Source organism: Camelus bactrianus, chromosome 13, assembly GCF_048773025.1.
Source record: "Camelus bactrianus isolate YW-2024 breed Bactrian camel chromosome 13, ASM4877302v1, whole genome shotgun sequence".
Lineage (NCBI taxonomy): Eukaryota > Metazoa > Chordata > Mammalia > Artiodactyla > Camelidae > Camelus > Camelus bactrianus.
This window is the reverse complement of record NC_133551.1, coordinates 61,348,269-61,360,432: the sequence shown is the minus strand read 5'-3', so window position 1 is coordinate 61,360,432 and position 12,164 is coordinate 61,348,269. Positions and strand designations below refer to the sequence as shown.

Here is a 12,164-nt window from a genome sequence, read left to right as displayed (position 1 = left end):
GAATGAATAAACACATGTAGTATATCCTTACAACAGAATCTTGGCAACAAAAAAAGAAATGAAATACATGCTACAATGTGAATGGACCTTGAGAACATTATGCTAAGGGGAAGAAATCAGTCACAAAAGACCACCAATTGTTATGATTCCATTTATATGAAATGTCCAGAATGGGTAAATCTATAGAGACAAAGTAGATTAGTGGTTGCCTAGGGTTGGAGGGGTTAGGAGGAGATGGGGGGTGGGGGTTGTGGACAGCTAAAGGATACAGGGTTACCTTTTGAACTGACGAAAATGTTCTAAAATTGATTGTGGTGATGCCTGCAGAAACTCTATGAATATACTAAAAACAACTAAAATTTACATTGTAAAGGTGTGAAATATGTAGTATGTGACTTACATCTCAATAAAGCTATCATACGAAAAAAAAGGACCTGGTCTCCAAAGCAAACCTAAAATCTTCCCTCAAAAAAAGCTCCGCCCACTTCCCCCTTCTTGATGGGAGCCCATCATCCAAACACAGTTTTCCCTCCTTTCCCTCTTACTTCCATCAGTTAAACTCTGCACGTCTCACACACATAGCTCCTGCTTTCCATGGCCACTGTTGGCCATCCTAGCAGGGCTCTCACTGCCCTTCTTTGTGGCTGTCACAACGGCCCAAAACTGATTTACTTCCCTGCTTCTCACTCCAGGCCAATCCAATACACTATCTCCAGACCAGTTTTCCCATGGATTATAGAAGACCCCTAAGAACGACTGTGTTTTCCCATCAGCCCAGTGACTCCTGAGAGCGGGGTTGTCTCCCCTTCCCTCAGACTGGAGACCCTGAGGACAAAGCCACGTCCACTCCCTTCACTTTGGGGGCTTCCGAGATGGGCTGTGCCTCCCGCCTCAGGCAGGCGCCAAAAGGTTGGCCTGTCTGCCCCTTCAGACTCAGGCTTTGAGGGGAAAGCTCTGTCGTACTCCGCTACATCTTTGGGACCCAAATTCATCCCCCCACAGGCCCCACTGCTCTCCAGCACCGACACGAACCAGCTGGCTGCACGCCTTCACTCTCTAAATCTGCTGGAAGCGCTCAAGGCGCGAATCCCACCACCATCCAGCCCGGCCCTGAGAGCCGCGTCACTGCTCCCGCCTCCACACACAGCCATGGTAGGCAGGGGCCTGAATCCGCTCCCAGGACGCGGGGGGGCCTGTAGGAGAGCCGGGCTACGGGGCTGACGAGCCCTCGGGGCTTTCGCGGCTAAAGCCCTAGCCTGCGTGAGGGCTTCTAAGAGCAGAAACGTCTGGGGCTGAGACTCACCGCGCAGGGCCGCCGAGCTGCCTGCAGCGCCGCCATCTTGTTGTCACGCGGTTTCCCAGGCGACCAGGGCCCATGCGCTTCTCATTGGCTAATTCGAGAGGGCCCCTGAGCAACCAGCAAGCAGTGGAGGCGGGTACAGCCGCCTGTGCTCAAATTCTATTGGCCCAGGGAGTCTAAACACTTCGCGGGATACCAAAAATCCCAGAATCCACCGCTCTGAGCGGACTCCAGGTGTGGGGAAAGCGGAGAACCTGTCGTACCACTGGGAGGCAGAGAAAGCGGAGAGCGTGGGGGTAGTTAGATTCATGAAGCTGCTGGAAGTCTCTGGACCTGAATGTATAATCGCGACAATGCCCCTGTTTTACTAAATTGATTTTGGGAGAAATTGCATTTATCCCTCTGAGCTTCTTCCCATCTTATCAATTCAGTACTTTGAATGAGTTCTTTTGAGCATGAATTGAAATGATGTAGGTACTTTAATAAATTTTTTTTTGTTTTTTATTAGAAAGTGTAGCAGATTTATATTGTTAGTTTCAGCTGTACAGCAAAGCGATTCAGTTACACATACTTTTTTTGTTGTTGTTCAGAATCTTTTCCAGTGTTTCTTAAATTTGAATTTCTCTGCTAAATTCTTGACCAGCTGGCGCTGGCACCCAGCAGGACCCTGAGGGTGGTGGGGCACCCAACCCCTGCCTCTTGTTTATGGTTAAAGCTGAAGACACTCAGGCCTCCCTGAGTCACAAAAGAGCATGCTCAAGCAGTTGATGATTAGGCTGTTATTTTACAGATACTGTAACTACTACCATGTAGGCAGCTTTTGGCAAGAAAGAGCTCTCTGCAGAAGGCCCCTTGGTCTTCTGACTAACCTTAAAATAGGCACCCCCCACCATGCCTTTCTTTTGATCACACAATACCTTGCCTAACCTGTTAGTTCTTACCTAGATCAGAGAAGTAGAAATGGAGAATAAGTAATCAACAGATGACCAGCTCACTTCCTCAGCTTCCCCTTCGGTAATCTCACAAATTCTGTGAACAAGATATCATCTAAAGAAAATTCACAGAGAATTGACAGTCATTCATACAACAGGGGATGGCCACTCCAACCACACTTTGTCTGGAGGGGTGGTGCCGTCTCTGACCCCTGTCTCAATGATTACTTCCCTTATTCCCTTTAAAACTTCCATGGATGAGCAGAATCTTCAAAGATGGTCCTTGGGGACACAAGCCCATCATCTCGCTGAATTGTCACATTCTGATTAAAAGCAATTTTCCTTTCTATCAACATTGCCTCTTTTGCTTATTGATTCAAAGAGCAGCAAGCAGCTGGCCCACGTTGATAACAGCGCTCTGAAGGGACGCTCAAATTCTATTTCCTCTGTTTAATAAGTCTTCAAATGAGACTCGCCCTGCCTTTGGATAAGACGTTTCCCCTTCTGAGCCTCACCTGAAAAAGTTAGGTGTTGGATTAGAGCAACTAGAGGTAGTTAAGAGCATGCACTTTGGCCTCAAGAGTTCTGGCTCCTGACTTGTGTGTCTTTGGGCAAGTTATTCACCTTAATTTCTCCTCCTGTAAAATGGGGATAATACCCATGCCGCTAGGTTGCTATGAGAATTAAATGCAATAATGCATACAGAGTACCTATCACAATACCCATACAGAGTAAGTTTTCAAAACGTTTCCTGCTTTTAACTACCATTTGCATTGTCTCACAACCTTCCGGCTGTGGTGGGCTGGGACTCTGACTTCTGGCAACCAATTCCTTATGCCTTGGCTGAACCACCAAAGCCCTTTCTCTGCGGGTCTCAGACTGCATTTTTTACTATTTTCCTTTTGCCTTTAATCTACTGCATTTAGGGGAGAGCAGACTCCTTAAAGTATTCTTTACACACCAATTGGAGACTGAAGGAAGCTACCAATTAATGAGTATCTTCCAAGTGCCAGATGCCAACGTTATAAGCTTTACAGAAGAGAAAACTGAAGCTCAGAGAAGTAAAGTGACTTGCTCAAGGCTATTGGGCAGAAAGTAGTAGAAGTGAATTCAAACCAGAACTGTTTGCCTCCAGAATCTGTGCTCTTTCTAGAAGCTCCCACTTGAGTAAAACAGGCAGGCAAAGATAAAGCAAAGGCGCAGGTGTTATAGGCCCACGGCCAAGGGAAGGGTTCAGGTGGAAAGTGTGACTGGAAGTTGCAGGTAGGGGAGCTCTCTTGCCACTGAGCTGCTCCCAGAAAGTTCTCTGAGGCTTGAGATATATAAGATGAGAAAGTCTGAGGTCACGCTGGGGCCAAGTGGTTTTGGGGGGTTGGAGACATAGTCAGGGGATTAGCAACCTTATACTGTCAGCTTGCACACGTTCCTTCTGTTCTTGAAGGTAAAGCAAGGCCCAACAGCGTGGGAGGCGGAGGCTCTGGCCTCATGGGCCCTGCTGTGTTCTGCCCACTGCCTCCCACCTCAGCAAGACTGGGACATGAATCAGCATTTACCCAAGCATTAGGACTTACAACATACGTCCCTCCTACCCACAGCTGGAAGCCTGGCCTGAGATTCTGCAAGGAGGCAGGCTCAGCAAATAGCTAGTTCCTGTGAGGGAGGTGGGAGCCCTCTAACCCAGCAGGCAGTTCATTATTTTTTTAGTAACACTTATTGGGAGAAGTCAGAGCCTTATTACAAAAGTATACATTGTCATCATAGAAATCTGGAAAATAATAATAGCCATCATTTATTGAGAATGTATTAGGAGCCAGCATGACTTGACAAGTCTATGGGGCTGGGCTCTGACACTTCCTAGCTGGCTGTTTCTGTTCCAACTATTCCACTGAGGCTCGGTTTCCGTATCTGGAAAATAGAGATACAAATAGAACCCACCTGGTAGAGTTATTGTGCAAATTGAATTTCTCATAACATTGTTGTATTACTGTTTTTAAAAGGTATTTTCCTAAAAAAAAGTTATGAAAGTGACACAAGAGCCTAAGCTAACCTAATAGTTATTTTTCTTACATATTTTTCTATCTCCCATCTTAGATGGTTCTGGAAATCTTTCCAAGATCTCCAGGCTCACGTAGGATATGAGTGTTGGAAGGACATTGAAGAAGAGTCTGTCCAGCTTCCAAGCTCGCCCAGGATTCCCTCCAGACTTCTGGGGGGTGGGAGCCACTTGGCTTCTTCTTGATTCCATCCTGGGGTGGATGTTCACTGCCTGACAATGCTGGGAAGGCCCTGAAGTGGGAGGAGGGAGGTCCTGAACAACAGAAGGGAGGCTCTTTCTGTGCCTGTTTTCCCACTTGTGGGATGAGGACGTAGACCCCAGCCCTGGAGTAAGAGGGTTCTGGAGCTCTGCATTCTTGAGAATGGACAGAGTCCGCTTTGCTTATAGGTCATTTCCTGAAGGACCTTTATCAGTCATGACTCTTTGAGACAAAAGACTTTATCAGGTCTTAGCAGCTCAGGAGGGAGAGGTAAATAATGGAGAAAGAGGTCACCAAGTCCAGGCATTCCTTCAGAGTAAAAACCTGCTATCTCTCCCACCTCCCTCCTCTCCACCCACGTCACAGGTGCTTTGGGTCAAGCCGTCTCCATGTCCTGTAGACACTGAGGATCTTCATATTCTGTGTCTTGCCCTTCACCCTTCTCAGTGTCCCAGAAACTCTCATGCTCTCTCTTATGTTCAGGCCTCTCCTTCCAATGGGAACATCCTCCTTTAGCCTTTTCCCCTGGGAAAATCCCCCTCAATCCCTCAAGAACTAGTTCAAATATCCTCTCTTCCATGAATATCCCCACTCCCAAGTGGAATTACCCTCTACATTCTAACAGCCCTGCTGCCAGTATAGTATTCCTTTTTCAGTTTTTGTGACTTTTTCAGTATGTGGTTCCCTCTGGGACTATGAACTCCTCAAGGGAAGGGATCCTCACTCATTCAACTTACCTGACACACAGTAGGTATCAATAAACTGTCTGAAATGAGTGGATTGACAGATGGGCAAATGATGAAAACTTCCCTTGGGGTGCTCTGTGGTGCTCTTGGATCACAACCCTCTCTCAGTGCAGATGAAAGCTGCAGGGCAGATCATCCTGTAGTACGTGCTGCAACCCCCTATCTCTCCTCCCACCCCTGAGGTGCTGCATCCCGTCACTGAGCTCAAGCACATACTGAGCACTTGCCCACTGTGGGGCTGTGCTTGGCCCTGGGAACAGTCATTAAAGAACACTGTGAAACCAGGATGGGGAGTGGACTGGGGGTTTTACACACCCAGGCCCCTCTTGTTCTGCAGGTCTCAACGCAAACCTTTCCTTCAAGGGGTCTTCCCTCAACACTAACCTACAATATGTCCTCCTCCCATTTCTCTTTTCTTACGCGACCCTTTTGACTTCCTCATAGCATTTATTGAAATCTTAAATTATCATTATTTTGTATGTTTTCCCCCATTCAAATGTCAGCTCCTTAAGAGGAGGAACTATGCTCATTTTGTCACTTCTGTCTCCCCAGTGTGTGCAGTAACTGACACACAGCGGACACTTAATCTATTATGCTATCATGTTTTCTTGTTATCTATCTCCCACTTCACTAATTAGCCCTTCATTTGTGTCTAATCTGATGTTAAACCTATCCACTGAGTTCTCAATTTCTAGTATTGTATTTTTAAGTTCTAGAATTTCCATTTGGTTCTTTTCTATAATTTCCAGACTACACATTGTTATTTAAAAGTTTGATTGATAATTCCATTATCCAGCTCTTCTGTGTAACTGTTTCTATCACCTGTTGCTTCTCTTGTTGTTGTTTTTTTTTGGGTTTTTTGTTTGTTTGTTTGTTTTGATCAGGTTGTCTTCCATTTCTGTGAGAGTTGGGCTATTGTTTCCTGTTCACTCTTACTCCCCACGTATAAACTTTCATGGTCCCCACCCAAAGCCTATGGAGGGGGGCAGTTTATCAAGGTTCCCCTTCTTAGCAGGTCTTAAGTTACAGTTTTTCTCCCCAGTTCCATACATTTGTAGAAAGCTGTGCTCAGTTTCTAAGCTGTCTTTTCTGAAAGTGGCAAATACTTTTAGGGGAAAAGCAGCCCCAAAGGAAGGGCTCATCTCTCTCTTCCCCTTAATTCTTTTCTTCCTTGGTAACCTCTCAGTACTTAGTCTGCTATTGCCCCATAATAAGCATTTCCTGACTGAATGAATACAGGCAGGCAGGGCTTGGAGGTGGGCGTGGTCGCCTTATATTCACTCAGCTGTCTGACACCTATATGTGCCATGTTCTGTTTTGTCCTGGGTTAGAGAGGTGGCAAGACCTAGAGGGACCTGGTCTTGGGTCAAGGGATCAGACCATATTCTTAGTGGACACAACCTTTAGAACAGTGACCAACAGAAGGAGCCCTTGGAACACCAAGAACTCCCTCTCTTTGAAGGAGTTTCTGGGGGAAAATGGAAAGTTTCCCAGGAGCAGGTTGCTTCTGAGCTAAGTCTTGAAGAACAAGGAAGAGTTTGCCAGATAAAATAACTAAAGAAGAGCTTTCCTTACAGAGAAAACACATGGGGTGTAAAAGAGTGTGGGGCAGCTGGGGAGATTCGAAGTAGGTGTGGCTGCGGGCTAGGGTGTGGTGTATATGGATATTGGGGTGAAGTATTATGGAACCCAAAACAGAGGCTAGGGAAGAAAACAGGGGCCTTGAATGTCACACTTAAGAGTCTGACCTGGATTCTTGGGAAGAGTTGTAGGGGATGTGGGCTGAGATTTCCCATCTTGCTAGTTAAGGTTCAGAAGTCAGGTATAGAGAAGCTGTAGAGGACACTGAAGAGATGACTAGGTTCTATCTCCAGCTGTGCCATTAACCTGCCCTTCTTGGCCCTCCATTCTCCCATCTGTAAAATAGGGGTTTCTAAGCTCTGTAAGCTTTGTGACCAGGTTCTGTCTATTCAGATGTTGTCAAGACAGAATGAAACTGCTCAGAGGGCAGGAGAGGAGGTGTGAAGCCCCACTTCTCTCAGGTACTGACATTCTCCAGGCACCGCTCCATGCCCCAAACCCTGATGACCCTAAAACCCTTCCAGCACCCGCCAGACCCCCTACCGCTAGCAGTTCAAACTCAAACCATAGCAGAGGCTCAGGATGTAGAAATGAATTTTCTGGTGTTTGCAAGAAAATTTTTGCAAATGTGAGACTGGCCTCTAAGTATCTGCACACAAATCTAGAGCATGGGCCAGCTGGAATTAGCCTGCCCCGCTGCTTTTTTGTAAAACTACCCAGTGTGATGGAGCCAATTTTCAGCAGAGCAATCTTGGACTTCAACATGGGCCTCCTGTTTCCTGGGCCAGCCCCCTTCCAGCATCTGAATCCAGAATCACCCATCCCTACTGGTGCACCAAAGGCAGCCAAGATTTGAGTGGAGGGTGAGGAGAAGCCTCTGGTGAGAGAGCTGATGGGGGTGGACAGGGACAGGTAGTTGAGGGCTGTACCCACTTCCTTCCCTACCCACCCCCAGGGCCTCAAGATTCCTGTCCCTCCCTCTCCACTTCCTGGCTTTCTCTCACCAGCCTTGACTCTCAGTTCTTTTTATTTTGTTTCTTTTTAGCCAGAGCTGGAGGCCCTATGGGCCCACTCAGGTTTTTCTGAGACCCAAAACCATAGAAGGGAAGTGAGAGGGGAATTTCTTTTACTATCTGGCATGCAAATGAGACTAAAGAAGGGAGAGTGAGTGAAGCTGGAGACAAGCCACAGAGCCAACACCTGAGTACTCCAGGAGGGAGGAGACAGGGAACCAAGACTTAATCGGTGACTTCTAGGGCAGTCCCAGAGGTTATATACATGGCTGTAGTTTCAGACAGACCTGGATTCAAATTTACATGACATTGGCTCCGCCATTTACTACCTTGGACAAGTTACTTAATATCCAAGCCTCAGTTTCTTCATCAGCAAAATGGGGATAATTGTAAAACCTACTGCAGAGCTCCTCTGAGAGAACAAAGCAAGAGGATGTCTGAAGAATGGGGCATCGTCCAAACAGCTTTGTGATTCACCTCATCCCCGACCTTTAGCTGGATCTTCATAGCCATCCCCCCTCCCCAAATTCTTCCCTGGCAGTTTAGTCACCTGCTGGTCTCTCCACTAGCCCTCTCCCATCCATCCAAGATTGATACACACAACCCATCTGCTATTTTCTTTATCAAAATCACAAAATGCTAGGTCTTAATAAACTTTAGAAGTAATGCACTTCTGTCTTCTCACTTGAAGTGAGAAACCTGAGGCCTGGAGAGATGAGCTTATCTAGAACCTAGGTTTCTGGGTTCCTAATGCAGTGCTCCTTCGTCTTCCCAGAAACCTACCCCCTCCTCAAATCTTCATGTTCCCCAAGCCTTCACTCTGAACCTGTGGAGCCATCTACAACCTTATCTTGAAACCTAAATCTAACCCAGCCTTTTCTCCTTCAGCCCCTATCCCCCACTGCAATCTCCTTTTAATTATACTGTATTTAATTCTCCAGCAGCTCTTTTGTTAAAGGCTCAGAGAGGTAGTTTCTCACCCAGGGTCTCAGAGTTGATCGGTGATTACACTGAGATTCACTTCCTACGATGCTGGCTCCAAACCCAGGGCCCTATTTACTGCCCCCTACACAGGTGCCCCCTTGGTTTGCCCTCCTCCCATTCCCTGGGATTTGCCCCAGTCCTTATCCAGAACCCATCATCTGCTGGGACCGTAGAATCCAGGGCCTGGTATCCTCAAACCCAAGGTCTGCAGAAAAGCAGTAGCTCCCCACCCTGCCGCATAGGCCTTCCTTCCTCCCCCTTCCACCCCGCCTCCCTACCTCCTCGTTCAAAAGCAGCCAAGTCGAAAGAGGCCTGCAGACAGCCCTGTGATCACCTCCAAAAGCTGCTATCAAGAGAGCCACCGAGAACCTCCCAAGATGAAGGGCTTCCTCTTCCTCCTCCTCCTCATCAGCCTCCTGGTTATGATTCAGGTAAGAGCAGCCCCTCAGAGCCTCTGCACCACCACCTGGGACCCCCACCAAGACCTGCCTGGCTTGAAAGGGAGGGCATGAGGCCCCTGGGCACCCAGCCTTCTCCCATGGGGGCAGAGGCTCTAGCAGGGAAATCAAAGGCTCAGGGGGCCTGGCTCCCAGCCTTCCCAGCCCTTCTGGTTGGGGTCAGACTGTTTGAGGGCTGCCCTGGAGCAGGGCTGCCTCTTAAACCCGAGCCTGGGGAGGCACTTACAGACAGCCAGGCACATTGAGGCACCCAAGGGGTGCTGTGGAATAATAGGAAGTTAAGAGACTTGGGAAGACAGCCCTGACTGAGGGTGGCATCAACCCACAGGGAACTTGGGGAGATGGTCCTGTTGGGAGGGGGCCAGGAAATGTTCAAGTGGAGCCTAATCTGGTTTTGGAGGTGGCAGGGAACCTCTGGGAGAGAAACCTGTTTGTTCAGCAATGCCAGGAAGACAGAAATCTCCCACTCCAGAAACAGCTGGAGTCCCAAAATCAACTGCTATTCCAGGAGGCAGCTGTGGCAGCATCTTATCTCCTATAGGAGATGGGAGCCATCAAGTTCTCAATCAAGAACAGCTTGATCAAGTATCAAGGACAGCTTGATCACCATCAGAAACACCTTAATCTCCACCATGGGCAGCTTAGTTGCAGTTTGATCAGGCATTGAGAACAGTTTGCTCACCATCTGGCCATTTCGTCAGGAAAGAAGTTGCACCCTCCCTGCCCACCCACATGCTGTCAGGTGCCTTCTCACCGGCCCTGTCTCATGTGACCCCCCACAACTCTGATGGGCTCTTCTCCCCATTCACAAGATGAGAAAACTGAGGCTCAGAGAGGCTAAGCCTCTGGCCAGGCTAGTGAAGTCAAGGGCTGGGGCCATAGGCTCCCTTGTCTCCTACATGCTGGAGGAGCTGGTGAACTGGCAGACATGAAAGGAAGATTCCATGGGAGATGGACCAGGGACCAGCTCGAACCCTGCCTGTGTCAAGGCAGGAAGCAGCCAACCGTCCCCACAGGACCTTGTGGCAGAAGTGGTTATGGGGACAGAGAACTGAGGACTGTAGTATCTGCATGGGGGAACTGCACCTCTCAACAACAAATACAAGATTCAAAAGCCCCCTGAACTTGCCCCACTTCTCCTCTTGCAGATACAAACCGGAATCTCAGGAAACCAGACCACCAACAAGAAACCCATGAGTGGGGCCCCAGCTCTTGGCAGCCTGGGTGGTGGCAGCATCCTTCTCTTCCTGACCAACACCCTCATCCAGCTCTTCCATCTCAGCTGAGGGGGGCACGCCTTAGCCACAGCCCTGTGCCCCCTGAGACAGCTGCCACCATCACTAGCAAGAGAAGTGCCCCCCACAAATCCTTGGGAGGGGTTGATGCCAGAGATGACCGGGTTGTGGGAACTGACAGGCGGTGCCTTGGGGGCAATGGCCGACACAGGGAGGTACTGATGTGGAGGGGCAGGTACCACCCAGCCAGGGGTCAATAAAGTTGTCATATACTTGGAGCAGGGTCCTGTGTGTGGTCACTGGACATCACTGGGCCCCAAGAGCCAGGTCTGCAGCAGCACCAAGGAGCCGCCCATGTCCCCATTGGCAGGAGAGATGGTACCAGGAAGCTAACACCCCACCTTCCCTGCCCCAAAGTCCAAATGATGAGGCTCCTCCCCCTTGGATCACCTTGCAGGGACACAGCCCAGAACTTGCCATCTTCACCTCCCCTTTAGTTACATTTGCTTCACCAGTCCCAAGGTGTTTGGGGTCCCAGAGGACCCCCGCCTCCAACCCCAACCCAGACCCTGGACATCTCCAGTTGCAGAGGCTCAGAGAGCTTCCCACTCCACTACCTCAGTGTCTTCAGAACAACAGATTCAGAGAGAACACTCCCCTCCAGTCTCTAGGGGTTCCCAGCCATCCTTCTGGCCTCATGTCTCCAACCACTGGGGGCAGAGAAAGATGAAGAGGCAGCTGTCCATTTCTTCCCCATCTACCCATGGGCTGGGAAGGCAGGAAGGACAAACAGCTGCTCTACCACTCCTGCCCATCCTGGATTTGGGGTGGTGTAATTGGGAGCTGCAGAGTGGGAAGGGAACCCTGGAGAAGCCCCAAGGGCCTTGACCATCTCTGTCTCTTACTGGAGGACCTTGACCAAGGGGTCAAGTGTCTACTAGACTGAGGGACTATGTCCTGCCCTCTCTGAGCTGGGTTAGGGACCAAGAGCCCCTGTCCTGTCTTCTTTGAAGCCAAATCTTCAGGCCTTGAGACCAGAGTTGGGGGAAATTGAGAGGAGCCCTGGTGGGAAGACTCTTTGGGGTTTGGCTCCCACTCACTTCCCCAACCTGGCTCACTGTGCCCCCATCACCCTGAATGTCCAAGTTTCCACCCCTGGACTTGTCTGCATCCCTCTGCCACCCTCTAGCCTGGCTGACTCCTTCTCATCCTCCACATCTCAGCTGAGGGTCCCCTCCTGAGCAGCCTGCCTTGCACCCCTAAATGGTTTAGGTTCCTCCCCTGTGCACCCCTCCACTTCTGTTCTTACCCTCTCAATGAGGGTACCACCCCCTCACTGAGGGTACCACCCCACCTGTCAGAAACCTCCACTGGACTGTGAGTTGCCTGAGGGTGGGGACCAAGGGGCTTGGTTCATGTTTGTGCCCTGCAGATCACTTCCAGACCTGGCTCAGACCAGGCGCTTAGAACACATCATTTTGGAGGACAGTGTGCAAGACCACACTCAGCAGTTAGTCTGGTCCCAGGGCTCCCTCTGGTGGTGGAGGGAGGCATTACATCAGGGCCCCAGAACGAGCTGGGAGGAAAGACCACCTGAGCATAGGAGGGAAGAAGGCAAGTGCACAAACCCTCATACCACCCCCAAATATCAAGGTGCTCA

The 12,164-nt window shown here is 49.3% G+C and overlaps 2 protein-coding genes across 6 annotated transcripts in view; one reads left to right on the top strand and one right to left on the bottom strand.

Moving 5' to 3' along the window:
• UBXN11 (UBX domain protein 11) overlaps nucleotides 1-9,112 on the bottom strand; it is a 28,530-nt gene extending 19,418 nt beyond the window's left edge. For 3 of the 5 annotated variants that reach the window (XM_074377098.1, XM_074377100.1, XM_074377101.1), the window contains exon 1: nucleotides 1,304-1,442. The gene's annotated coding sequence lies outside the window, so the exon portion shown is untranslated. Of the gene's footprint in view, nucleotides 1-1,303; nucleotides 1,443-9,089 lie in introns of those variants that run through there. The other 2 variants (XM_074377099.1, XM_074377102.1) reach the window with 2 other exon arrangements.
• CD52 (CD52 molecule) lies at nucleotides 9,082-10,782 on the top strand. Its single transcript, XM_045511480.2, has 2 exons — nucleotides 9,082-9,242; nucleotides 10,418-10,782. The coding sequence occupies exons 1-2, from the start codon at nucleotides 9,189-9,191 to the stop codon at nucleotides 10,553-10,555; spliced, it is 192 nt and encodes a 63-aa protein (XP_045367436.1). The 5' UTR covers nucleotides 9,082-9,188; the 3' UTR covers nucleotides 10,556-10,782.
• The last annotated feature ends 1,382 nt before the right edge of the window (nucleotides 10,783-12,164 follow it).

Bases quoted from the DNA above. Each gene is read 5' to 3' on its own strand.
- CD52 (XM_045511480.2), top strand. From the start codon at position 9,189: ATGAAGGGCTTCCTCTTCCTCCTCCTCCTCATCAGCCTCCTGGTTATG. The intron at 9,243-10,417 runs GTAAGAGCAGCC...CTCCTCTTGCAG, and splicing joins GCCTCCTGGTTATGATTCAG to ATACAAACCGGAATCTCAGG.